Below are 24,419 nucleotides of genomic sequence, written 5' to 3' on the forward strand. Positions count from 1 at the left end.
CGTATCTAGATCTAGGGAAGTAATAGTAATAGTACCACTGCATTCTGCTCTGGTCAGACCTCACCTGGAGTACTGTGTCCAGTTCTGGACACCACAGTTCAAGAAGGATACTGACAAGCTGGAACGTGTCCAGAAGAGGGCAACCAAAATGGTCAAAGGCCTGGAAACGATGCCTTATGAGGGACCTGGGTATGTTTAGCCTGGAGAAGAGAAGGTTAAGGGGTGATACGATAGCCATGTTCAAATATATGAAAGGATGTCATATGGAGGAGGGAGAAAGATTGTTTTCTGCTGCTCCAGAGAAGCGGACACGGAGCAATGGATTCAAACTTCAAGAAAGAAGATTGCACCTAAACATTAGGAAGAACTTCCTGACAGTAAGAGCTGTTCGGCAGTGGAATTTGCTACCAAGGAGTGTGGTGGAGTCTCCTTCTTTGGAGGTCTTTAAGCAGAGGCTTGACAGGCATATGTCAATAATGCTTTGATGGTGTTTCCTGCTTAGCAGGGGGTTGGACTGGATGGCCCTTGTGGTCTCTTCCAACTCTGTGATTCTATGATTCTATCTGTTCCTTCGTGGAAAGTGCAACCCCATCAATAACAGGTGAGCTGTCAGCTTCCCAAACCTGCAAACCGCTAACCCACAGGATTTCCTTCTTCGCAGGATTCAGCTTCAGTTTATGGTGTGCTGCCGCCGCACGCAACCATTGCACAAGCGAGTGTGTCACAAGCCGGCAGAGGGGAAAGGTGCATTGCTTCACATGTTTCGTGTGGTGAACTCCCAGTGACTTCGACGGCAATTGGGGAAGTCTCATATTCATGAGACTGAGGAGGAGAGGACTATTTTTACGTGCTATTTTTGCAGCTCGAGTGGTCTAAAAACTGCTAAATTCTCCTTCCAAAGACAGACAGCCTAGCTTTCAGGAATCACTTTGCTTGCTGATCCTCCTCCCCTTGGGGCTTTAAGAGAGATATTAGAAGATGGAAGATGAAGAAGGATACATGGCAGTAGATGAAAGAAGCAGAAAAATCTACACGCTACCTGTTCCCCCAAAGGCACAAGGTATGGAGTGAATCGTGGACACTGCAGGTTTCAGCCGGCTGGCATGCAATAATTCCAGTCAAGGGTGTTTCATTTCTTAGTGAAGTTGCTGGCTGTTACTGATTATGAGGAGGGGGAGTGAGGTGTAGTGGTCAGAGTGTCAGACTAAGGCTCAGGACGCAGGGGTTCAAATCCCTGCTCAGCAACAAAAATCACTTTGGGGCATTTAATCTGTCTCAGCCTAATCTACCCAGTGACACAATTGGGGGCGGAAGTCCAGAGCCACACTCAGCAGAATGAGAAGCAGGGACACCCCCCCCCAAAAAAAACAGCAGGGCAGGTTCACCACACTCTGAAGTCAATTAAGGAAGTGAAGTTTGAGGCCATCAAGCCAGGATTACCTAGGGGTGTTGTGAATCTAAAAACCATGTATGCCGCCCTGACCACTTCAAAGGAATGGCGGATAAGAATAAATAATAATAGGTAACTCAACTGTGCCCCTGAAGGACCAGGTGCGCAGCCTGGGAGTCATTTTGGACTCACAGCTGTCCATGGAGGTGCAGGTCAATTCTGTGTCCAGGGCAGCTGTTTATCAGATCCATCTGGTACGCAGGCTGAGAGCCTACCTGCCCGCAGACTGTCTCGCCAGAGTGGTACATGCTCTGGTTAACTCCCGCTTGGACTACTGCAATGCGCTCTATGTGGGGCTGCCTTTGAAGGCGACCCGGAAACTACAACTAATCCAGAATGCTGACAGGAGACGGGCAGGTGTGGTCCTGAATGGGGAGGTCAAAGAGAATAACAATTACCAGACCTTTAGAAGGCATCTCAAGGCAGCCCGGTTTAGGGAAGCTTTTAATGTTTGATGGATTTCTGTATTTTAATATTTTGTTGGAAGCCGCCCAGAGTGGTTGGGGGAACTCGGCCAGATGGATGAATGATAAATTATTATTATTATTATTATTGAGTGTTGTATTTTAATATTCGGTTGGAAGCAGCTAGGGAAACCCAGCCAGATGGGCGGGGTATAAATAATAAATTTATTATTGTTATTAATATTAATATTATTATTATTGGCTCGCTCCTGACATGCATGTGTTTTCCTGATGGAATTTATCAACTCCACAGAATCTCCTTCAAAATGCTGCAACATCATGCTGATGGTCTTACTGGTAGTCAGCATCGCACTGAACGTGGCCCTGATCGTTGTTCTTATAGGTAAGCTTCTAGCGCAATCTAACTCATGGTGGGGCTGCCATGTCTTTTCTTGGCCCTGCTCCTGTGCCAGGCTTGGGAAACCTCAGGCCTGGGGCCAAATGTTTCTCTTCAGGTTTCTCTTCCTGGCCCATGGGACTCTCCGCGGGCCAGATTCCTCACTGGCCCTACTTGGCACCTTGTGCGAGTGTTTTCGTTTGGCTGGAATATATCCTCCAACTCAAATAATACCTCTACTTGCCTGGATGGAGAGTATGTGTAGAAGCTAGCCTACCATGCAAAGGCAACAATTTACATCAATTAACTGCCTACTTTTGCCTCTGGCTCTGCCACATCTGGGAAGGTCGCCCCAAAGCTAATGCGACCCTCAGGCTGGAAAAGGTTCCGCTTCCCATCCTATTTTTTAACAGTGGCCTGCCACTTGGAAATATAGTCCTAGCTATTTAAAAATACCTCAGAAAATATCGTTTTAAGAGATTATGTGAGTAAGCCCATCAGTGTGTGTGTGTGTGGGGATCACTTTGCCCTTAAGAATTCTGGGAAACAGCCTCTTCTTTCTTGTTGCCAAAGCTTCTTGGCCACTTTTTTTTTTAAAAAAAGAAAGGCCCCATATGCACTATATTTTTAAAGCAGTATGGTACCATGTTTTCTTCTGTGGGTGGTCTAGGGCAACCATGGATTGTCCAGATTAGACCACACCTGCCTGCTATTGCAGAACAGGGCTTCCCTAAGGACATCTGGTGGGCCACAGATTCTCCATCCCCGCCCTAACCTGAGCTATGCTGAAAGTTTTCCAGATAAAAAACATGGAAGGCGGTTCCTGCCTCCGGACTTTGCCCAATTCGTGTGACTCGCTCCCAGGAAGTCCAGCAGGTAATTTCATCTCCTTTGCCTCTCTTGGAATACAAAGCCTGTCCTGAACTTCCAATTCTTAATATTTCACTGTATTGTTAGCAGGGTGGTCATTCTGTTTGGGTCAAACTCTGCCAGCTTCTGCCTCTTCAACTGCCCACCTGAGGTAAGAAGCTTCTGGAAGGTTCCTCACGTGAGAACGGGACCCCCCGAGGCTGAAAATAATGTTCCTCACCCCTGAAGGTGAAGCTTCGCCTTTCACCATTGCACCTTGATAGGAAGAGCAAACACAGGATGAATATAAATCTCCCTTGATTGACAATCAAATATATTTCCCCAAGGTTCAGAAAGTGGGATCTACCAGCTAGTACAGAGCCACCAAATCATCTCCCAGGGCAGGAATCTACCATCCTACGATTTGATCTTTTCCTTTCCTTTCCTTGCAGCCCGTGTGACTCTGGATCCAGACACGGCCCACCGGCGGCTGGTGGTGTCCAAGGACGAGAAAAGTGTGCGGTGGGGAGAGGTGGAGCAGACCTTTCCCAAGAGCGCCAAGAGATTTAACCAGCGCGCTTTTGTGCTGGGCAGGCAGGGATTCGCTTCAGGGAAACACTGCTGGGAGGTTGGCGTGAAGGGCAAGGGGGAATGGGCAGTAGGGGTGGCCAAGGAGTCTGTGAAGAGAGAAGGGCCGACAGGCTTCAGCCCCGCTGCAGGCATCTGGGGGATAGGAGAATACGAGGGACTCGGTAACTACATAGCTTTCACCTCCCCACAACACACACGGCTCTCCCTTGGCAGGAGGCCACAGAAGATTCGTGTGTTTTTGGACTACACTGCAGGGCAGGTGGATTTTTTCGATCCGGAAACCCAGACCACAATCTACACGTTCAGTTCAGTCAAGTTTAGTGGGGGAAAGGTTCTCCCTTGGTTCCGTGTGTGGGATGGAACTGAGCTTATTGTGCGTCCCTGAGACACTGGACTCCACACAAAAGGGTTCTGGAGCATCCTAGACTCTGTGATGCCGGAACACCCGCCTGATCTCTCTCGATGGCACCTTTCCTGTGTTTTCACTCAGCTTTTACTTGTTTTTAAACAAGATCTATATTATTTTTCAATGTATGGCTTTAACATCTTGGGTATTTGCAACCCAGGGCTCCTTAGCAAGGAAGGGTGGGTTACAAATGTTAAAAAATAAATAAAAATTAAGTAAACATCTCCAAACATGAGAGGGCTAGACTGTGGGAGGGGTTCTAAGATAATTAACTTTCTACAATTACAAGCAAGCTTTTGCTTTTTGACAAAAGCCACAGAAGCCAATAGGTGCTTTGTGTAATTTGAGAGAGCGAGACGTTTGAACAGGACACCATTGTTTTCTGTGCTAATCTGACAATTAAAATACATCTTGGGTTTTTCAAGCATGCTTTTACCCTGTTTCTCCAAAAATAAAACGTAGCCATAAAATAAGACGTAGCAGGGTTTTTAAGCATTCGAGGAATATAAGCCATACCCCGAAAATAAGACAGAGTGATAGGCGCAGCAGCAATGCCAACCATGGCACTAGGAGGAGGAGGAAAAAAATTAAGACATCCCCTGAAAATAAGCCATAGTGTGTTTTTTTGAGGAAAAATAAATATAAGATGGTGTCTTATTTTCGGAGAAACACGGTAGTAACTTGCCAACCCTAATAAACAGAAACACTAGGGCCAGCTTGGTAACCTGGTAAATTAATGTTTATTGGAGCCATTTACCCTTTATGATACAGTCACAAATGCTGTTAAAACCATGTATCAAACCTCTTTAGTCTATCCTTTTAAAAGCTGAGAAACGTTGTGTTTTTAACCTAGTTAGACCAGGCATTCCCAACCTTCAGCCCTCCAGATGTTTTGGACTACAATTCCCATCATCCATGACCACTGGGTCCTGTTAGCTAGGGATCATGGGAGTTGTAGGCCCAAACATCTGGAGGGCCAACGGTTGGGGGTACCTGAGTTAGACCTTCACCTTTGCAGAGTAATTCCAGGCTTGAAACCAAACCAAAATGGCCAGAACATTTACATTCCTGTAAATTCTGGACGGATTTTGCTTGCAGGGGGATAAGAAGCAGGTTTGGCTTAGGAGATGAGCAATCTAAACTCTTTGCTACTTTAAGAAAAGTTCCCATGCATGTGGTGAGAAGAACAATATTGAGACATTTCGAACCTGGGCCCTGGCAGAGAAGACTACCATTTTTTTAACAAGCCAATTTACTTTCAGGATTCTATGGGGAATAAATTTTATTTGCCAGGACTTGTGACTATAAAATAAAAACAGTTCCCTCTCAATTCCAATTCGGAGAAGGCAATCTGGGCAGAGAAGCTAACTGTGAAGAAAACCAACTGGAACTGAGAAGACAGTTTCGAGAAGTGCAACAGAAAGAAACAAATTGGGGAAAAGGACTGCAACTTAAAGGAGAGATCACAATCCAGAGAAGTATTAAAACAGCAAAAATCCCTAGAAGCTACCTACCCACGCTTGCAGGCCTCACTTTCTTCCAATTTTTGCTTTTGTGGGATCTCTAAGCCAGGTCTTTGGGATATGTGAATGCGAATTGGGGAGTACCTTCCCAGAGTCAACTTCCACAAAGCAGAGGACACCTCGTTGTGTAAATATTTTGTCATGTAATAAAGCTTCTAGCCTTCAGTTTTGGTTTGTATTTGCATTTCCTTGCAGAGATTAATAAATAATAATACAGTGGTACCTCGGGTTAAGAAGAAAATTATTATAAATTAGTTTGGAGATGGTATTTAACACGTCAGATTAAATCAAATAAACAAGGAATATTCGGTGTAATGTTGGAGGGGGTGTCAGGAAACAGGGAATTAAGTTCACATGTGGTAAATATGTTCAATTTTGGGGGGCAAAGGGTGTTTAAGGAGATAACAGAAATCACTGGGTTAAAGTTGACCAAAAGTCCAGAGGTAGCATCATTATCAATCTGCAATGGGGTGGAAGGTTCGCAGGCTATGAAGGATTTGCTCACAAATTTATTGACAGCTGCACAAATTATTATAGCCAGGAAGTGGAAGGGGCAAGCAGAATATAGAATGGAAGAGGTTTGGGATATAACTATTAATGATAAATTAACATGTGCCATTAAGGTAAGGTGGGGAATATGCAGGAGAAATGATTTTGAGGAGATATGGAAGGTATTTGTAGAATTTCTACTGTTAAAATGGAAAGGGGTCAAACCATCACAAGAGGTGTTGAAATTTTGGGAGGTTGGAAAGTTACAATGGAATGGTCTCGGTGGGGGGGGGCACATTTTTATTCTTATCCAGGGGTCAGCAACCGTTTTCAGCCATGGGCTGGTCCACCGTCCCTCAGACATGTGGGCCAGACTATATTTTGTGGTGGGCCAGACTATATTTTGAAAATATATATGAACGAATTCTATGCCCCACAAATAACCCAGAGATGCATTTTAAATAAACGCACACATTCTACTCATGTAAAAACATGCTGATTTACGGACAGTCCGTGGGCCGGATTGAGGCAGCGACTGGGCCGCATCCAGCCACGGGCCTTAGGTTGCCTACCCCTGTTCTTATCTATGATTGTTACTTTGTCAGAATAAAATAAAAAATTAAACAAGAATGTAAAAAAAAAAAGGAAGAAGAAAAGGGCCGCGTTTTGGACTCACCTTACTGCCCTGTCAAGATTTTCCTCTTCCTATTTTGAGCTTGGCAGTCGACTGCAAAAGGGGGAAATTGCTCAAGGGGCTGCTATAGCCATTTCACACATGGCACGCAACACAGAACACAGCAACGAACACAGCAAGGAGGGGTGGCTCACCTGTGGCCTCGCAGAGGTTGCTCGAGTCTAACGGCCACCTGCCTCAGCCACAAGGGTCAAGGGCCGGCAAACATGGGAGCTGTTGTGCCACAGGTTACCCCTGCTTGCTCAACATTAGGCAAACAGGAATTGGGGAGGGAGGAGAGAAGGGGCCTTTTCTGCAGTGGCTCCCCGTTTGAGGAATGCCCTCCCCAGGGAACTTCGCCTGGCGCCTTCATTATACACCTTTAGGCGCCAGGCAAAAATGTTCCTCTTCAACCAGGCCTTGGGCTGATTTCACATCCAATGCCCTTTCAAAATTGGGTTGGGGTGGGGAGGGTTACTGGGTTGCTTTTGTTTCCATTGTGTATTTTGTGTTTTTATATTGTGATTTTCTCCTGTGAACCACCCTGAGACTTGCGGGTGCAGGGCAGTATACAACTTTAATAAATAACAAAATAATAATAATAATAAAAACGGGTAACATTTCTTTTCAGAGCTGCACGCTGATAGTGTTTCACATGAGCTCTGTAACCCTGACAAACACCCTGCAACTTAGGTCATTATTAGGATCCTCGCACTGCGCATGCGGAGGGAACTGCAGTTCAGCTCTGACATAGCTAAGACACGCAGCATCTTTAAGAAACTACAGTTTCCAAGATTCTTTGGGGGAAGCCGAGTGAGGGATTCAATGTAGCGCCGAGGAGATTGTCCTGCCAGTGCAATCTTCTCAGCCAGCTGCTAGACAAAACGAACGCCCCTCTCCTCCCTTCCCTAACACCCCCCGAGCCAATTTCAGGACATGTGGGGCAGCCTCAATGCACAGGCTTCTCCTAGTGGGACTAGTTAGCTGAATCCTCCCCCACATGCTTTGAAGGAACGGTGTGGATGTGACCTCAAGTCTCTTAAACCACTACACGGGGTTAAGTGTGCCCTCGGCGAAGCGCTGTTCAAGCAGCTCTCACTTCCCAAAACGGGGCCCCGTAAGGCTTTTTTTGTGAGGGGAGCTGGCTGCCTGGCTACCCTCAAAATTCAAAATGGGTGCCTTGTGGAGCAAAACAGCTGGTGAGCCTTCCTCTAAATAGACAGTCATTCAATGTTGTTGTTTAGTTGTGTCCGACTCCTCGTGACCCCATGGACCATAGCACGCCAGGCACTCCTGTCTTGCACTGCCTCCCGCAGTTTGGTCAAACTCATGTTCGTAGCTTTGAGAACACTGTCCAACCATCTTGTCCTCTGTCGTCCCCTTCTCCTAGTTCCCTCAATCTTTCCCAACATCAGGGTCTTTTCCAAGGATTCTTCTCTTCTCATGAGGTGGCCAAAGTATTGGAGCCTCAGCTTCACAATTTGTCCTTCCAGTGAGCACTCAGGGCTGATTTCCTTCAGAATGGATAGGTCTGATCTTCTTGCAGTCCATGGGACTCTCAAGGGTCTCCTCCAGCACCAGAATTCAAAAGCATCCATTCTTCGGCGATCAGCCTTCTTTATGGTCCAGCTCTCACTTATGGTCCTTCATGGATCACTGCCTTGTCGTGGCGAAGGGGTTTGAATAACTCAGAGAAGCTATGAGCTATGCCGTGCAGGGCCACCCAAGATGGACAGGTCATAGTGGAGCAGGAACTGGCAAGCCACTCCAGTATCCCTGCCAAGAAAACTCCATGGACAAAGACAACAGGCATATACAAGTCATTCATTACACACACACACACACACAAAGGCAGGGTGGAGGGGTCTCTCCTTTTCTGCCACACAGCTTCTGCCCAAAGACATCATTTCCCTGCCGCCATCTTGCCTCATCCAACATGGGTCCTCCGATGCCGATCGAAGTTTCCTTTGTGAGTGAACTGCTTCCCGCACTCTGCGCAGGAGTAAGGTTTCTCTCCCGTGTGAATCCGGTGGTGTTGATAGAGGGCTGCGTTGCTACCAAACATCTTCCCGCACTCAAAGCACTTGTGGGGCCTCTCCCCAGTGTGGCTGTTTTGGTGCGTCCCCAATTCCCCTTTCTTCTTGAACCTCTTCCCGCAGATGTAGCACTCAAAGGGCCTCTCGGTCGTGTGGCGTTTCTGGTGGCTCCTCAGGTTGGATTTCTTGCTAAAAACCTTCCCGCATTCCGGGCAGACGAACTTTTCCCTCAGCTCATCTGTTGGAACAAAGAGCAGAATGTGTAGATATCTATATATGTATATATCTTCAATCATATATAATAAGTATACACACACACTGACACTTGTGTCTCTCTGTTTTTGCAAGGCAAATCATGCTGCAGTTTACATGGCTGCCGACAGGATCTCTCTGTTATAATATCCCATTTTTAATATATATCATGTCCATTCAGTTTCTCTCGTGCCTGTGTAGTTCAGCCTCCTCTCCTTTAGGGAACAGGCACATATCTGAAGTCCAGAGCGGGCAAGAATCCTAAGAGAGAAGGGTGGGCCATTTTAGGATGTGAACCTCAGCGAGAAGCCTTAGAAATAGGCTTTTGGGTGTGAGGAATTAAAACCTATTGGAAGAATGGAAGCCTTTTTCAGACAATGATAATATGATGACTTTGCGAGCAGGATTTATTATAATAAATAAGAATGAGAGATTATTGTATTATGGTTAGGATATAAAATAGGGGTGCCATACGTCCAGGATTTCCAAGACGAAAGTGATGTTTGGGGGGAAAAGATCAACAATTTTGGGGTCTTCCTAAATAAACAACCTTCAGCGTGTCCTGGTTTTTACTTTTTGAAATACAGGTGAAACTCGGAAAATTAGAATATTGGTGAAAAGTGCATTTATTTCAGTAACGCAACTTAAAAGGTGAAAGCAATATATGAGATAGATGCATGACATGCAAAGCAAGATAGGCCAAGCTTTTATTTGTAGTAATTGTAATTATTTGTCGTTAGGTGGGTCAATTATAAATGGAATGTAATTAATGAAATGTAATAGTGATGTTTCTTTTTGTATTACTGTAACTATTTGTTTTATTACTGTGGAATTTCCAAAAGAAAACATTTGTAAAAATTAAAAGAAAAATAAAAAATAAAAAAGTTGCATTACTGAAATTAATGAACTTTTCAACAATATTCTAATTTTCCAAGTTTCACCTGTATGGCAAACCATATTTAAAAACAGGGTGAAGCAATGAGACAGAATTTTTAAAAACCCATTGAAAATGGGACAGGAAGCCACTAAAATAAAACAAACATTTATTATGTATTGGATTTTTAAATGTGAAATTTGTGTGAATTCAAGGATTTTTTTTAACGTTTTTTTTTAAAAAAATTAAAACCTATTATTTTGGTGATTGGACAATGGATTGTCTATGCGCACTTTTTTAATAACAAGAATGCAAAGCTGAAAAATGAACGAACCGCAGCTAAAATATTATTTTTGTTTTTCACGTGGTCTAGTCCTTCCGCTGCCCACCCCCCCTAATATTCTTAAGAGGCTCTCTTCTCCAGTCTTCAGAGAGTAGCTGGAAATGGGGAGGCAGAAAAAAAGGCCCTCCTTTCCTTCCAACGCTGCAGTTTTAATCTGAAAGCTTAGGCACAGCCCTGCGCCCAGAGCGCAGAAACTGCTTGCGCTAATGAAATTCCCTGTCGCAAAATGTGCCTGGAACCATGGGAGTTTTGAATGCTGCCCTTGTGGCCACTCCCAACTCTAAGCTCTGGCTGGCTGCTATGAGAACAAGATGCTGTCCTTGCGACCCGGAGAAACCCCCCCCTGGCGCTGCCCCGCTCACCTGGGTGCTGATTCCGGTGTCGGACCATGCCTCCCCTCTCGCAGAAGGCCTTGCCACACACGGGGCACTCGTAGGGCTTCTCCCTCGCGTGCTTCAGGTAGCGCCCCTTCCTGCTAAACTGCTTCCCGCAGTCGGCGCACTGGAAGGGCTTGGCTTCCTTGTGGAGGATTTCGTGCCTGGCGAGGTTGGACCGGATGTTGAAGCGCTTCCCGCACTCGAGGCAGGGGAAGGGCCTGTCCTGCTGGTGGGTCCTCCGGTGCCTCACCAGGCTCCCGTTGTCGTAGAAGCTCTTCTCGCACTCAGGGCACTGGAAGGGCCTCTCTCCCGCGTGGACCCTCTGGTGCCTCTCGAGGCCTCCTTTGCTGAGAAAGCTCATCTCGCACTCCAGGCACAGGTAACGCTTCCTCAGGTCACCTGCGAAGGGAACAAACAGGCAAGGAGTGAACCCTCTGGAAATGATGGTGCAAGGACTACAGTGGTACCTCGGTTTGCGACCGCAATCCGTTCCGCAGAGGCGGTTGCTCACCGAAGCAGTCGCTCCCCGAACGTGCGCTTCTGCGCATGCGCGAGCTGCGCAGATTGTGTCTGCGCATCCGACACCTCGGAACCCGGATGTAAACACTTCTGGGTCCGTGGCGGTAGCTCGCCGAAGCGGTTGCTAACAGAGGTAGGCATAAACCGAGGTTTGACTGTAATGCCCTTCTCTCCCTCCCCACTTGATACTTGGCAGAGACAAAGTTAAAACAGACAGTCCAGAGATTATTTTGAGGCCTGGGGATTTGAGATCACTGAGCCTCATAACAAAGTGAATTGAAAGATGTCAGGTATGTCTGTGTGTTTGCGGCAGAAGTGGAATGCTGGGTCTACAGAGGAGTTTGTGTCTAGAGTGGTGCATGCTCTGGTTATCTCCTGCTTGGACTACTGCTATACGCTCTACGTGGGGCTACCTTTGAAGGTGACCCAGAAACTACAAATAATCCAGAACGTGGCAGCGAGACTGGTGACTGGGAGTGGCCGCCGAGAACACATAACACCGGTCTTGAAAGACCTACATTGGCGCCCAGTATGTTTCCGAGGACAATTCAAAGTCTTGGTGCTGAACTTTAAAGCCCTAAACGGCCTCGGTCCAGTATACGTGAAGGAGCGTCTCCACCCCCATCGTTCAGCCCAGACACTGAGGTCCAGCTCCAAGGGCCTTCTGGCAGTTCCCTCCCTGTGAGAAGTGAAGGTACAGGGAACCAGGCAGAGGGCCTTCTCGGTAGTGGCACCCTCCCTGTGGAATGTCAAGGAAATAAACAACTATCTTACTTTTAAAAGACATCTGAAGACAGCCCTGTTTAGGAAAGTTTTTAATGTTTGATGTTTTGTCGTGTTTTTAATATTCTGTTGGGAGCTGCCCAGAGTGGCTGGGAAAACCCAGCCAGTTGGGCGGGGTGTAAATAAATAAATAAATGAATAAATAAATTACTAAAACCAGTCAGGCATTAATGTATGATAAACAGTGGGAGAGACGGGTTGTGACATACGGATTATTGATTTATAACTATTCCAAGGTGCTACTGGAAGGAATTTTTTTATTTTTCCCCGACTACGTCAGACCAACACGGCTACCTACCTGTAAAGATTATTGATTTATTATAATGTGGGCTGACAAAGCGAAGAGCAACTCTTCTTGATATTTGGGAATGTGCTATAGTTAAGCAAAAGTCTAGCAGGAATTGGTAAAGAGCAGCCAATCAAAAATGAAGAAGAGGAAAATAGGGGGTGGGGATTCTAAAACAAGTACTGCCTTTAACTTCTTTTCAGAACAGGGGAACAAGACTGATTTGTTCAGGCCGTTTTGCTTTTATGGTAGATTTTTATTGCCTGCTGCTGTTCATTTCTATCTTGTTTTTTTATTATTATAAAAAACCGGTGCTTTAGTTGTTGCAGAGCAGTGCGCAAATAAATAAGCGACAGCCCCAAAGCGCGGTGACCACAATTCCCTCACCAAGGTGGGTTTTCTGATGCTGAATAAGCGCGTCTCTCTCCGTGAACTTTTTCCTGCATTCGTGGCACTCGTGGGGCTTTTTGCCAGTATGGATTCTCCTGTGTTTGACGAGGCCTCCTTTGTCACGAAACCCTTTCCCACACTCGAGGCATTTGTAAGGCCTCTCCCCCGTGTGGGATCTCTGGTGCCTCACGAGGCTCGCTAGCACCGTAAAACTGTTCCCACAATCGGGGCAAAAGTGCCTTTTTTTCTTGTCACCTGCTGGGAGGGAGAAAGAGAGAGCACTCATGTAAACAAAGGAATAAACTAGAGGCATTTTAGGAGCTGAGAACATGAGGGAGTGCTAACAGAACACAAACCTAAATAAACCATTTAGAAGGAGCCGAGAGGAAATTAAAATGTTGGGGGGGGGGACACGAGGCAGGGCCTTTCCAGGAATGGGAGGGGAGATTATGCTTAAATGCTCTTCAATTCAAAACAAATCTAACATCCTTCCTCTCTCACCAGAGCTGTCGTCCAAGGCCTTCCTTTCCTCCAGGGCCTGCGGATCTGGCACCCAAGGTTCCTCCTCTTCTTCTAAGCTGGAGATCAGGGAGGGTTTGAGGACAGGAGACCCTATTTGGAGAGAAAAGGCAAAGAGGATCAAGGAGGAATCGGACAATCATTTATTCTCCTCCCATACTGAGCTACAACTACCAGGTCTATCGCAGCCTGAAAGGGATGGGGGAAGGATATGCATAAATCACATACACACACAACATGGCAAAATTGACAGCATTTCCATAGGCTTTAAAAAGTTTAGAATCACAGAATCTTACAGCTGGAAGGGACTCAAGGGTCATCTAGTCCAACCCCCTGCAATGCAGGAACTTCAGCTAAAGCATCCAGGACAGATCCCCATCCACCCTCTGCTTAAAAGCCTCCAAGGAAGGAGATTCCACTGCCTCTTGTGGGAGTCGGTTCCACTGCTGAACAGCTCTTACTGTCAGAAAGTCCCCCCCCCCCAACGTTTTGTAGGAATCTCCTTTCTTGTAACTTGAAGCCATTGGTTCAAGTCCTACCCTCCAGAGCAGGAGAAAACAAGCTTGCTCCATCGTCCATGGAGATCTGAAGATGGCTATCCTATCTCCTTTCAGTCTCCTCTTTTCCAGGTTAAACATACGCAGCTCCTTCAAGCACTCCTTGTAAGGCTTCCAGAACTTTTTGCAGTTCTATTTAATACTCTTCTTAGTTATCTCCCACTTGGACTACTGCAATGCGCTCTACGTGGGGCTACCTTTGAAGGTGACCCGGAAGCTACAACTAATCCAGAATGCGGCAGCTAGACTGGTGACTGGGAGTGGCCGCCGAGACCACATAACACCGGTCTTGAAAGATCTACATTGGCTCCCAGTACGTTTCCGAGCACAATTCAAAGTGTTGGTGCTGACCTTTACAGCCCTAAATGGCCTCGGTCCAGTATACCTGAAGGAGCGTCTCAACCCCCATCATTCTGCCCGGACACTGAGGTCCAGCACCGAGGGCCTTCTGGCGGTTCCCTCGTTGTGAGAAGCCAAGTTGCAGGGAAGCAGGCAGAGGGCCTTCTCGGTAGTGGCGCCCACCCTCCCATCAGATGTCAAAGAGAAAAACAGCTACCAGATTTTTAGAAGACATCTGAAGGCAGCCCTGTTTAGGGAGGCTTTTAATGTTTAATAGATTATTTTATTCTTCTGTTGGAAGCCGCCCAGAGTGGCTGGGGAAACCCAGCCAGATGGGCGGGGTATAAATAAATAAATAAATAAATAAATAAATAAATAAAAATATTTCTTTTTTTCTTTTTGCTTCTTTTATGCTGCATTATCCTAAATTTGTTTTTGTTTTGGACTGATATCTGGTGTTGAATTTTTAGATTTTATTTTGCTGCATTATACCTTTGTCTCTGACCCTTGATAAGTGCCCAGACTCAACTCACCTGGTGCGTTGGTAAATCCAGCACCAGGACAACAGGTAGAACAATGGGGCTTCCTATGCTCTCCCCCCGGATCTGCTCTGGAAAATCAGGAGCACCCCCCCAAAAAATCAGGTGGCTGGGTATGCACGGAATCAATCCATCTGCGAGCAGAAACATTTGTGGCGACTGAACGACTGTCCCAGCGCAACAATGGATTCCACCCAAACTAATTTATTAGCGACACTATGGTGGTATTCCTGCATTTCAGAGAACGGGGTAGTGTGGTGGAGAGATCTGGCTATTCCAGGGCATCCCTGGGCAAAGGACTCTCCCACAAATGGCAGGGAATGGTACTTACCCAGCAAAGATGTATTTTCATAGTTCTCAAGCATGACATCCCTGTACAAGCTCCTTTGAGCCGGATCCAGCAAGGCCCACTCCTGCTCTGAAAAGTACATAGCCACATCCTCAAAGGTCACTGGTCTCTGCAACAGTGACAACAAGAACAGGTCGGCAAACTAAAGATCTTCACTTGATACCATCCCAAAGAGGCGTCTACCCAAACCACACTCAATAGTGGCATATCTGCTTCAAAATGTGGTTTTGCTCTGATCTGAAATTCAGTGGAGGCACTAAACTCAGTCTGTCCTCAGCCAGCCCGTGTCTGCTTGGGTTCAATCCCTGGCACCCCAGGGGTAAAGGACCCCTGGACAGTTCAATCCAGTCAAAGGCGACTGTGGGGTTGCGGCGCTCATCTCGCTTTCGGGCCGAGGGAGCCGGCGTTTGTCCACAGACAGCTTTCCGGGTCAAGTGGCCAGTGGGACTAAACCGCTTCTGGTGCAAGAGAACACCGTGACGGGAGCCAGAGCGCACGGACACACCATTTACCTTACCGCCACAGCGGTACCTATTTATCTACAGGTGAAACGCGGAAAATTAGAATATCATTGAAAAGTGCATTTATTTCAGTAAAGCAACTTAAAAGGTGAAACCAATATATGAGATAGATGCATGACATGCAAAGCAAGATATGTCAAGCCTTTATTTGTTGTAATTGTAATTATTTGTTGTTAGGCAGGTCAATTATAAATGGAATATAATTAATGAAATGTATTAGCGATGTTCATTTTTGTATTATTGTAACTATTTGTTTAATACTATGGAATTTCCAAAAGAAAGCATTTGTAAAAATTAAAATTAAAATAAAAAAATAATAAGTTGCATTACTGAAATAAATGCACTTTTCAACGATATTCTAATTTTCTGAGTTACAGGTAGGTAGCCGTGTTGGTCTGACGTAGTCGAAACAAAATAAAGAAATTTCTTCCAGCAGCACCTTAAAGACCAACTAAGTTTTTTATTTTGGTATGAGCTTTTGTGTGCATTTCGTGTATCTGAAGAAGTGTGCATCCACACGAAAGCTCATACCAAAATAAAAAACTTAGTTGGTCTTTAAGGTGCTACTGGGAGGAATTTCTTTATTTTGTTTCGACTAATTTTCTGAGTCTCACCTGTACTTGCACTGGCATGCTTTTGAACTGCTAGGTTGACAGGAGCTGGGGGACAGAGCAAAGGGAGCAGGGATTTGAACCACCAACCTTCTGATTGGCAAGCCCAAGAGGCTCAGTGGTTTAGACCACAGCGCCACTTCCTGAAACCTTGGAGAGCTTCTGCCAATCATCACAGGATCTGTAGACAATACTGTGCTGGATGGGCCAATAATCTGCCTCGGAACAAGGCAGTTTGTAATGCCTCCCCTCTCCCACAGCCACACAGTGGGACTCTCTGATGCCGTCCTCACAGCAACACTGTGAGGCAGGGATGGCCAAGAGACAGCAACTGAAATGCTGGTCTCCTTGGCCCAGTCAGGCTTTCGATCCACTACACACAACGCTGGCTTCTCAATGTTGGGCAAATGACAGGTTTCTGCCGCTGGGCTCTGCAATCAGAGTTTCCTACCTGCCCGGGGTCTGCCTCAGTCGTATCCCTTCCACCAGGAGGAGCGAATACACCAGCACCTGAAGGCATAAAAAATGCAGAGAGTAATTCAATTTCTACCCATCCTTGAAGGTTTCAGAACTTTTGATGCTCTGTTCAAAGCAAGCCTCAGAAAGTGAGCAAATTCTGCAGAAAGGAATCATAGAACCATAGAGTTGGAAGAGACCACAAGGGCCATCCAGTCCAACCCCCTGCCAAGCAGGAAACACCATCAAAGCATTCTTGACATATGGCTGTCAAGCCTCTGCTTAAAGACCTCCAAAGAAGGAGACTCCACCACACTTCTTGGCAGCAAATTCCACTGTCGAACAGCTCTTACTGTCAGGAATTCTTCTCCTTCAGCAAATATGACATGCGGGGGGGGGGGGAATGCATGTGGGGGGCGGGGTGGGAACTGGCACACAGAGTTAGCACCAATTTGATTACATTGATGATCATCACCCTTGTGATCTAAACCGCTGTTCTCAAGGCAATGAAATACAGTGGTACCTCGGTTTAAGTACACAATTGGTTCCGGAAGTCTGTACTTAACCTGAAGCGTACTTAACCTGAAGCGAACTTTCCCATTGAAAGTAATGGAAAGTGGATTAATCCGTTCCAGACGGGTCCACAGAGTACTCAACCTGAAGCGTACTTAACCTGAAGTGAACTTTCCCATTGAATGTAATGGAAAGTGGATTAATCCGTTCCAGACGGGTCCACAGAATACTCAACCTGAAGCGTACTTAACCTGAAGTGAACTTTCCCAGTGAAAGTAATGGAAAGTGGATTAATCCGTTCCATACGGATTAATCCGCGGAGTACTTAAACTGAAAGTACTCAAACCGAAGCATACTAAAACCGAGGTATGGCTGTATAATCTCAAGGGGGCTTACGCGAGGGAAACTTTGTGACACCACCCCACCATACTGGCAACTTCCTGCCCAAGTAGGACCTTCCCTCCCGAACAGGGATGATGGGAGTTGTAGTCCAACAACATCTGGGGACCCAATTTTGAGAAACACGGTTCTAGAGTGTCAGCACAGCACATACTTAGCGACCTCTGGTGCACCAGGGTGAATTCAAGGAAGACGAGCCAGGAAGGAAGAGGAGGAGCAGCCTCCCCACCTGCCAGCCTTGCATCGTCCACAATCCCATACACCTTATTTGAAAGCTGGCTTTGTCTAATTTCGCACCTGGTCCAGAGTCCAGAGTCTTCCCTCCATCCACCTCACAGGGGATCGGAATCCACGGCTCTTCCTCTTGTTCCAGACGGGAGATCAGGTCGGGTTTGAGAACTGGAGACCCCACTTGGGTAAAGGATGTGAACAGTATTATTACCGTTCCTCTTGCTATTTATTACTCAATATGCCGCCTAATGTCAAAAACTGGCTGCTGTTTTTGGTTTACAAAGTACAAAGGCCAGTTGCACATACGAACATCCATAATTGAAACACGCAATAAAAGAACCCCATGAAAACAGCACAGCAATCAGAGGCGGGGAAGGCGGTTGATTGTTCCACTACTTTTGGAAGTATAGCTTTGGGAAGGAGACAGGGGTCTCCAAACTCTCGACACCCTCGGTTTTATTATTTTTATTATTTATTTATTGAATTTATATACCGCCCTATACCCGGAGGTCTCAGGGCGGTTCACAGAAAAGAGCACTACAGTATATAACAATAACCCAATAATACCCCCCAAAAAAGCCACATTTTAAAATAATAATAATAATAATAATAATAATAATAATAATAATAATTTATTATTATTTATACCCTGCCCATCTGGCTGGGTTTCCCCAGCCACTCTGGGCGGCTTACAACAGAAACATTAAAATACACTAATTTCTTAAATATTAAAAGCCTCCCTAAACAGGGCTGCCTTCAGATGTCTTCTAAAAATATGGTAGCTGTTTTCATTTTTGACATCTGATGAGAGGGCGTTCCACAGGGCAGGCGCCACCACCGAGAAGGCCCTCTGCCTGGTTCCCTGCAACTTGGCTTCTCGCAATGAGGGAACCGCAAGAAGGCCCTCGGAGCTGGACTTCAGTGTCCAGGCAGAACGATGGGGGTGGAGACACTCCTTTAGGTATATATAGTATGTCAATCAGGTCAACCAAAGGCATGGTTAAAAAGGAACATGTTTTGCCTGGTGCGTAAAGGTGTATAATGAAGGCACAAACCATGATAAAGAGCAGCTCCCAGTATCCTTTGGGGGAAGCCAGGACTGTTTAAAATGTTATCATAGGGCTTTAGATGTATAGAATCATAGAATCACAGAGTTGGAAGGGACCCCAAGGGTCATCTAGTCCAACCCCCTGCAATGTATGTTGTGAATCTGGCGTAGATGGGCCTTTGGCCTGATCTAGCAGGTCTTCTTGGGACCCTCGTACCTACGGGACCGCCTCTCCTGGTATGCCCAGCAGAGGACCTTAAGGTCCACAAATAACAATATTTTGGAGATCCCGAGCCATAAGGTGGCTAGATTGGCCTCAACTAGGGCCAGGGCCTTTTCAGTATTGGCCCCGACTTGGTGGAACGCTCTCTCACAGGAGACCAGGGCCCTGCGGGATTTGACATCTTTCCGCAGGGCCTGCAAGATGGAGCTGTTCCGCCTGGCCTTTGGGTTTTGATTTGGGCCATTTTAAAATGAGGCTGCATTTTTAAAACAATTTTTAAATCTAAATTGTATTTTAATCTGCATTTTAATCAATTGTTTTTCTTTCTTTTACGTTTTATTGTAATTTTATTGATGTCAGCCGCCCTGAGCCTGGCTCTCACTGGGGAGGGCGGGGTATAAATAAAAATTTATTTATTTATTTATTATTATTATTATTATTATTATTATTATTATTATTATCATTATTATTATTATTATTATTATTATTCAGGTGTTCTTATATCTGGCAAATGCCCTCAACTGATTTTCCAGAACAGCCTTATTATTATTTATTAAATGTGCATGCCGTCATTCATCCGCAGAGCTCAGGGCAGTTCGCAACATAAAAATGCAACATAAGAACACAAAATACCTGTTAAAAACAAGAAGAAACAAACAAACAAACAAACAAATAGCCCTGCTTCCCCTCCCACACATTTTAAAGGCTATAAGATGGCTGCTTCAGAACATATTTGTCCCAACAAAACGACGATAAATAGTACCTACTCAGGAAAGCCACGTGGCCGTAATTCTCCCCCATGACATCGCTGTACAAAGATTTTTGATGCGAATCCAGAAGATCCCACTGGCCCTTGGTGAAATACACAGCAACGTCTTCAAAGCTCACGAGCACCTGAAAGGGGAAAAAACAACTACAAGAAGGAAATGCAAAACAGGCTGATTTCACCAATAAAAAGAAAAATGGTCGCACCGTGTGCCATAATTATTTCCCAGGTTGAACAGGGCACACAAAGCTCATAGGTTTTCTAATAAATAACAACAAGGACTCCAATATCTTCAGGAATGCCTCTCCCAATAGGAACCTACCCAGATCTTCTTTGGACAGATCTTCTCAAGATCCTCGCTCTAAGGAAGGTGCAGAAGGCAGAGGGCCTTTTCAGTGGTGGCTTCCCCTCTGTGCAATGCTCTCCCCAGCAAGATCCACCTGGTGACTTTACTGAAAGGGTTTTCAGTACCAGGAAAATGCTTACCTCCCTCCACCCCGGCCTTTTGATAGACTGAGGAGATAGTGATTTGTTACTAGTATGCTATTCCTATTGTGGCTGTACTGATAGTATTGTTGTTGTTTAGTCGTTTAGTCGTGTCCGACTCTTCGTGACCCCATGGACCATAGCACGCCAGGCACGCCAGGCACTCCTGTCTTCCACTGCCTCCCACAGTTTGGTCAAACTCATGTTCGTAGCTTCGAGAACACTGATAGTATAGCCAGTGTTAAAATATATAAGCTAATCATCAAATAACCTTCAACCTAGGTTACAGGTGCCACAACGAAATGTCTAGGCATCGTCCCCTGCCTACCCCAAGGTGGGGTTTATTGTTCCAAAACGTTCGGAAACCAAATCACGGCTTCTGATTGGCTGCAGCAGGCATCCCCAAACTTCGGCCCTCCAGATGTTTTGGACTGTAATTCCCATCTCCCCCAACCACTGGTCCTGTTAGCTAGGGATCATGGGAGTTGTAGGCAAAAACATCTGGAGGGCCGCAGTTTGGGGATGCCTGGGCTGCAGGAAGCTCCAATCAGAAGCCGTCAGACGTTCAAGTTCCAAGATAATGTTCACAAACCGGAACAATCACTTCCAGGTTTGCGGCATTCGGGAGCCAAAACGTCCGAGTTCCAGGGCGTTCGGCAACCAAGGTACAACTGTACAGCTTTATATTTTAAAGGGAAAAAAATCTAAAAGCAGTTTACAACACATTAAAACATCAAATTAAACAATCCAGAATAAAACCAATTCAAGCTTCAAGGAAAATATTTCAGATCCTTCTCTGAGTGACATTTTGCTTTCCCTGTATTTTCCTACCCAGTTTATAGAGCTGCCCCATAGCAGAAGTACTCTAGGAAGTCAATGCGGTGTCATGTTTAGAGTGCCGTACTAGGAACTGGGAGATCAGGGTTCAAATCCTCACTCAGTTAACCTGCTAAGCTAACCTATCTCACAGGGTCGTTGCCGGGATTAAATGAGGAGGGGGTGAATGGTGTACTCCTTGGAGGAAAAAAAGGAGGAGATACATGCAATAAATAAGCTCTTCCGCTTACCTGCTTAAGAAGGCTGGAGGGGCCAGCCATCAGTCGCCAACCTGGCACCCAAAGATTTCCATATTGTCACAATTGGACCCACGCCAGTTGCAAAATGCGCCTGAGGAATTTCAAACACTGGGCATAATGTAATTTATATTAATGTTTTCCAAAGTGTTCTGAGTTCCTTGGAGACCTTTGGGTAGCAGGTAAAAAAGGTAAAGGACCCCTGTACGGTTAAGTCTAGTCAAAGGCGACTATGGGGTTGCAGCACTCGTCTTGCTTTCAGGCCAAGGGAGCCGGCATTTGTCCACAGACAGCTCTCCAGGTCATGTGGCCAGCAGGACTAAACCACTTCTGCCGCAACAGGACACCGTGACGGAAACCAGAGCGCACGGAAATGCCGTTTACCTTCCTGCCACAGCGGTACCTATTTATCTACTTGCACTGGTGTGCTTTCAAACTGCTAGGTTAGCAGGAGCTAGGACAGAGCAACATCACGGGGATTCGAAATGCTGACCTTCCGACCGGCAAGCCCAGGAGGCTCAGTGGTTTAACAATAGTAATAGGCTGGCAAGAGCAGAAGAAAAAAAGAGCATTTCTCTGAGCTCACATCTCCCTGGCACAAACCCTCTGCCTTCAAAGCCCTGGAAACAATGCCTTATGAGGAACAGCTTAGGGAGCTGGGTATGTTTAGCCTGGAGAAGAGAAGGTTAATTGGTGATATGATAGCCATGTTCAAATATATAAAAGGATGTCATATAGAAGAGGGTGAAAGGTTGTTTTCTGCTGCTCCAGAGAAGCGGACACGGAGCAATGGATTCAAACTACAAGAAAGAAGATTCCACCTAAACATTAGGAAGAACTTCCTGACAGTAAGAGCTGTTCGGCAGTGGAATTTGCTACCAAGGAGTAATAATAATAATAATAATAATAATTTATTATTTATACCCTGCCCATCTGGCCGGGTTCCCCCAGCCACTCTGGGCGGCTTCCAACAAAACAGAAATTCTAAAATACAGAAACCCATCAAACATTAAAATACAGAAATCCATCACACATTAAAAGCTTCCCTAAACAGGGCTGCCTTGAGATGCCTTCTAAAGGTCTGGTAATTGCTGTTCTCTTTGACCTCTAGTGGGAGGGCATTCCACAGTGTGTGGTGGAGTCTCCTTCTTTGGAGGTCTTTAAGCAGAGGCTTGACAGGCATATGTCAAGAATGCTTCCTGCTTGGCAGGGGGTTGGACTGGATGGCCCTTGTGGTCTCTTCCAACTCTATGATTCTATGATTCATCCTCCTGCATACCTGAGCCAGGTGTGTTACTGCCATCTCTGTTCCTTCAGGATGAAAGGGCCATCGGAGCTCAAACGTGCCACAGCCTGTGAGGACAAAGTGGAAAGGAGATGGTTTCAGGAACGGGGATCACATCTTTTCTCAAGATGTGCTTGAAATCTTCTGGTTCAGGGCTGGGGAGCCTGTGGTCCCCACCCCAGGTGTTGCTGAGCTCCAGATCCCACCGACTCCAGCTGCCATCATTCGGCCAATGATCAGGTAAGATGGGAGTTGTAGTCCTGGCAACATCTAGCAAGCCAAAAGTCTCCCAGCCATGCTCGGAGTGGGACAACAGAACAATCACAATCTGCCCAAGCTTACTTGGCAGTAAATCCCACTGAGTTTAGCGGGGCGAACTCCCACATTAAGCGTGCATAAGATCATTATTGTTATTATTTATTCGGCTTACATACTGCCCTTTATCGAAAGACCCCCCAGGGCATTGTACAACATTAGGAGCACATTCAGAGAGGTTGGTATAAGAAGATATTGATTCCAGTCAGTGGAGAGGTTGAACATGCAAGTGTATGTCTAGAGACAATGGATAAAACAAACAGCGTTAGCTTTACTGCTGAATAAGTGTTTAAGGATTATTGTATTTGTTTAAGAAACAGTAAAATTTTGATTTAAGAAAGGGGGGCGACATTTTATGAACATCAGTAATAAAAACGTAATGAAAAGCAAACTAACAGACAGCATAATATTGAGAGATTCGGGAAAGACAAAAGAAGGTGTGCGTGCGTGGAATTTGCTCTGTACAAGAGGCAGAATCCTAGAATTGTAGAGTTGAAACGGTCATCTAGCCCAGGCACCCCCAAACTTCGGCCCTCCAGATGTTTTGGACTACAATTCCCATCTTCCCCGACCACTGGTCCTGTTAGCTAGGGATCATGGGAGTTGTAGGCCAAAACATCTGGAGGGCCGCAGTTTGGGGATCCCTGATCTAGCCCAACCCCAACCCCCCAAAATGCAGGAACGGCTTTGAAAGAGGGCAAAGGCTGTGCCAATGGCTATTTATTCCCTTAGAAACGCCTCTGAAAACCGAGTTGTTGGGGATCGCGAGTGGGGAGGTCCTGCTTGGAGAGCATCCGGTTTGCCGCTGGACGGAGGATCCCCTGGCCTGATCCTGATCTTCGGATGCTCTTAGCCTGAACAATGCCTCGCCTCCCTCCGGCCCCACGAATCCAACCTGCACCCCCTCCCTTTCTCCTTTTCTTCCACCCGGAATGGCATCTTTCACCCACGGGCTTTTCAGTTTATTTATTTTTAAACTCACCGGCTTTCTCCCCCAATAAACAAAGCACCGCCCCAAGGCCTGGGAAATTCAAAGAATTATTTCCCACGGCGGGCGGAGCAGGAAGCGACTTCCGCCATCGATCTCCCGGCCATTCAGCCGAGCTAGGAAAGGACTCGCTTGGCTTTTAACCCTTAACGCAACGGGAGCTGGGCAACAAAGCAACGCATTTCTCATACAGTGTGTACAGTATTGTGTTTGCCACTGCTCCAGGTGCTCTGTAACGGCTTGAATCCCTTTTAAAATATCGCTTCTCTCTCTCTCTATCCAACAGCTCTTATTCTTGTCTAGAATTAAAATATTGAATCTTGGCAGCATTAAGATAAATTCAACAGTGTAAATAAGTTGTGATGGATGTAATAATGGAATGCTGAATGGTTTAGGTTTTTTTGCAAAATATGCAGGGATTTGTGTTATGCAAAATGAACCATGGAAAGAGAAGGAAAGTCGCAGATATTTTAATGATGCTTAAACGGGTATTCTAGATTGTAAAACAAATATATATATATACACACAGAGAGAGAAAATATTACAATTTTGAAATCTT

General features: G+C 45.8%; 2 protein-coding genes across 3 annotated transcripts; one reads left to right on the plus strand and one right to left on the minus strand.

Annotated features, from left to right (window-relative positions):
* Positions 1 to 700: 700 nt before the first annotated feature.
* Positions 701 to 5,831, plus strand: LOC118081006 (butyrophilin subfamily 1 member A1-like). Of its 2 annotated transcripts, XM_035107098.2 has the most exons (4): positions 701 to 1,060; positions 2,168 to 2,257; positions 3,044 to 3,127; positions 3,553 to 5,831. In XM_035107098.2, exons 1-4 carry the CDS (start codon positions 979 to 981, stop codon positions 4,074 to 4,076), a joined length of 780 nt encoding a protein of 259 aa, XP_034962989.2. In that variant the 5' UTR covers positions 701 to 978; the 3' UTR covers positions 4,077 to 5,831. The 2 variants fall into 2 exon arrangements, with proteins under 2 accessions (XP_034962989.2, XP_034962990.2); XM_035107099.2 differs by lacking the exon at positions 3,044 to 3,127.
* A 704-nt stretch (positions 5,832 to 6,535) lies between these two features.
* Positions 6,536 to 23,957, minus strand: LOC118080985 (zinc finger protein 436-like). The gene is made up of 10 exons (XM_035107067.2): positions 23,855 to 23,957; positions 22,552 to 22,625; positions 19,715 to 19,841; positions 17,743 to 17,856; positions 16,529 to 16,587; positions 14,928 to 15,054; positions 13,144 to 13,254; positions 12,640 to 12,900; positions 10,650 to 11,063; positions 6,536 to 9,056 (listed from the first exon to the last, which is right to left on the minus strand). The coding sequence occupies exons 2-10, from the start codon at positions 22,573 to 22,575 to the stop codon at positions 8,710 to 8,712; spliced, it is 1,584 nt and encodes a 527-aa protein (XP_034962958.2). The 5' UTR covers positions 22,576 to 22,625; positions 23,855 to 23,957; the 3' UTR covers positions 6,536 to 8,709.
* Between the last annotated feature and the right edge of the window lie 462 nt (positions 23,958 to 24,419).

The sequence above is a fragment of the Zootoca vivipara genome, chromosome 2, assembly GCF_963506605.1.
Source record: "Zootoca vivipara chromosome 2, rZooViv1.1, whole genome shotgun sequence".
Classification (NCBI taxonomy): domain Eukaryota; kingdom Metazoa; phylum Chordata; class Lepidosauria; order Squamata; family Lacertidae; genus Zootoca; species Zootoca vivipara.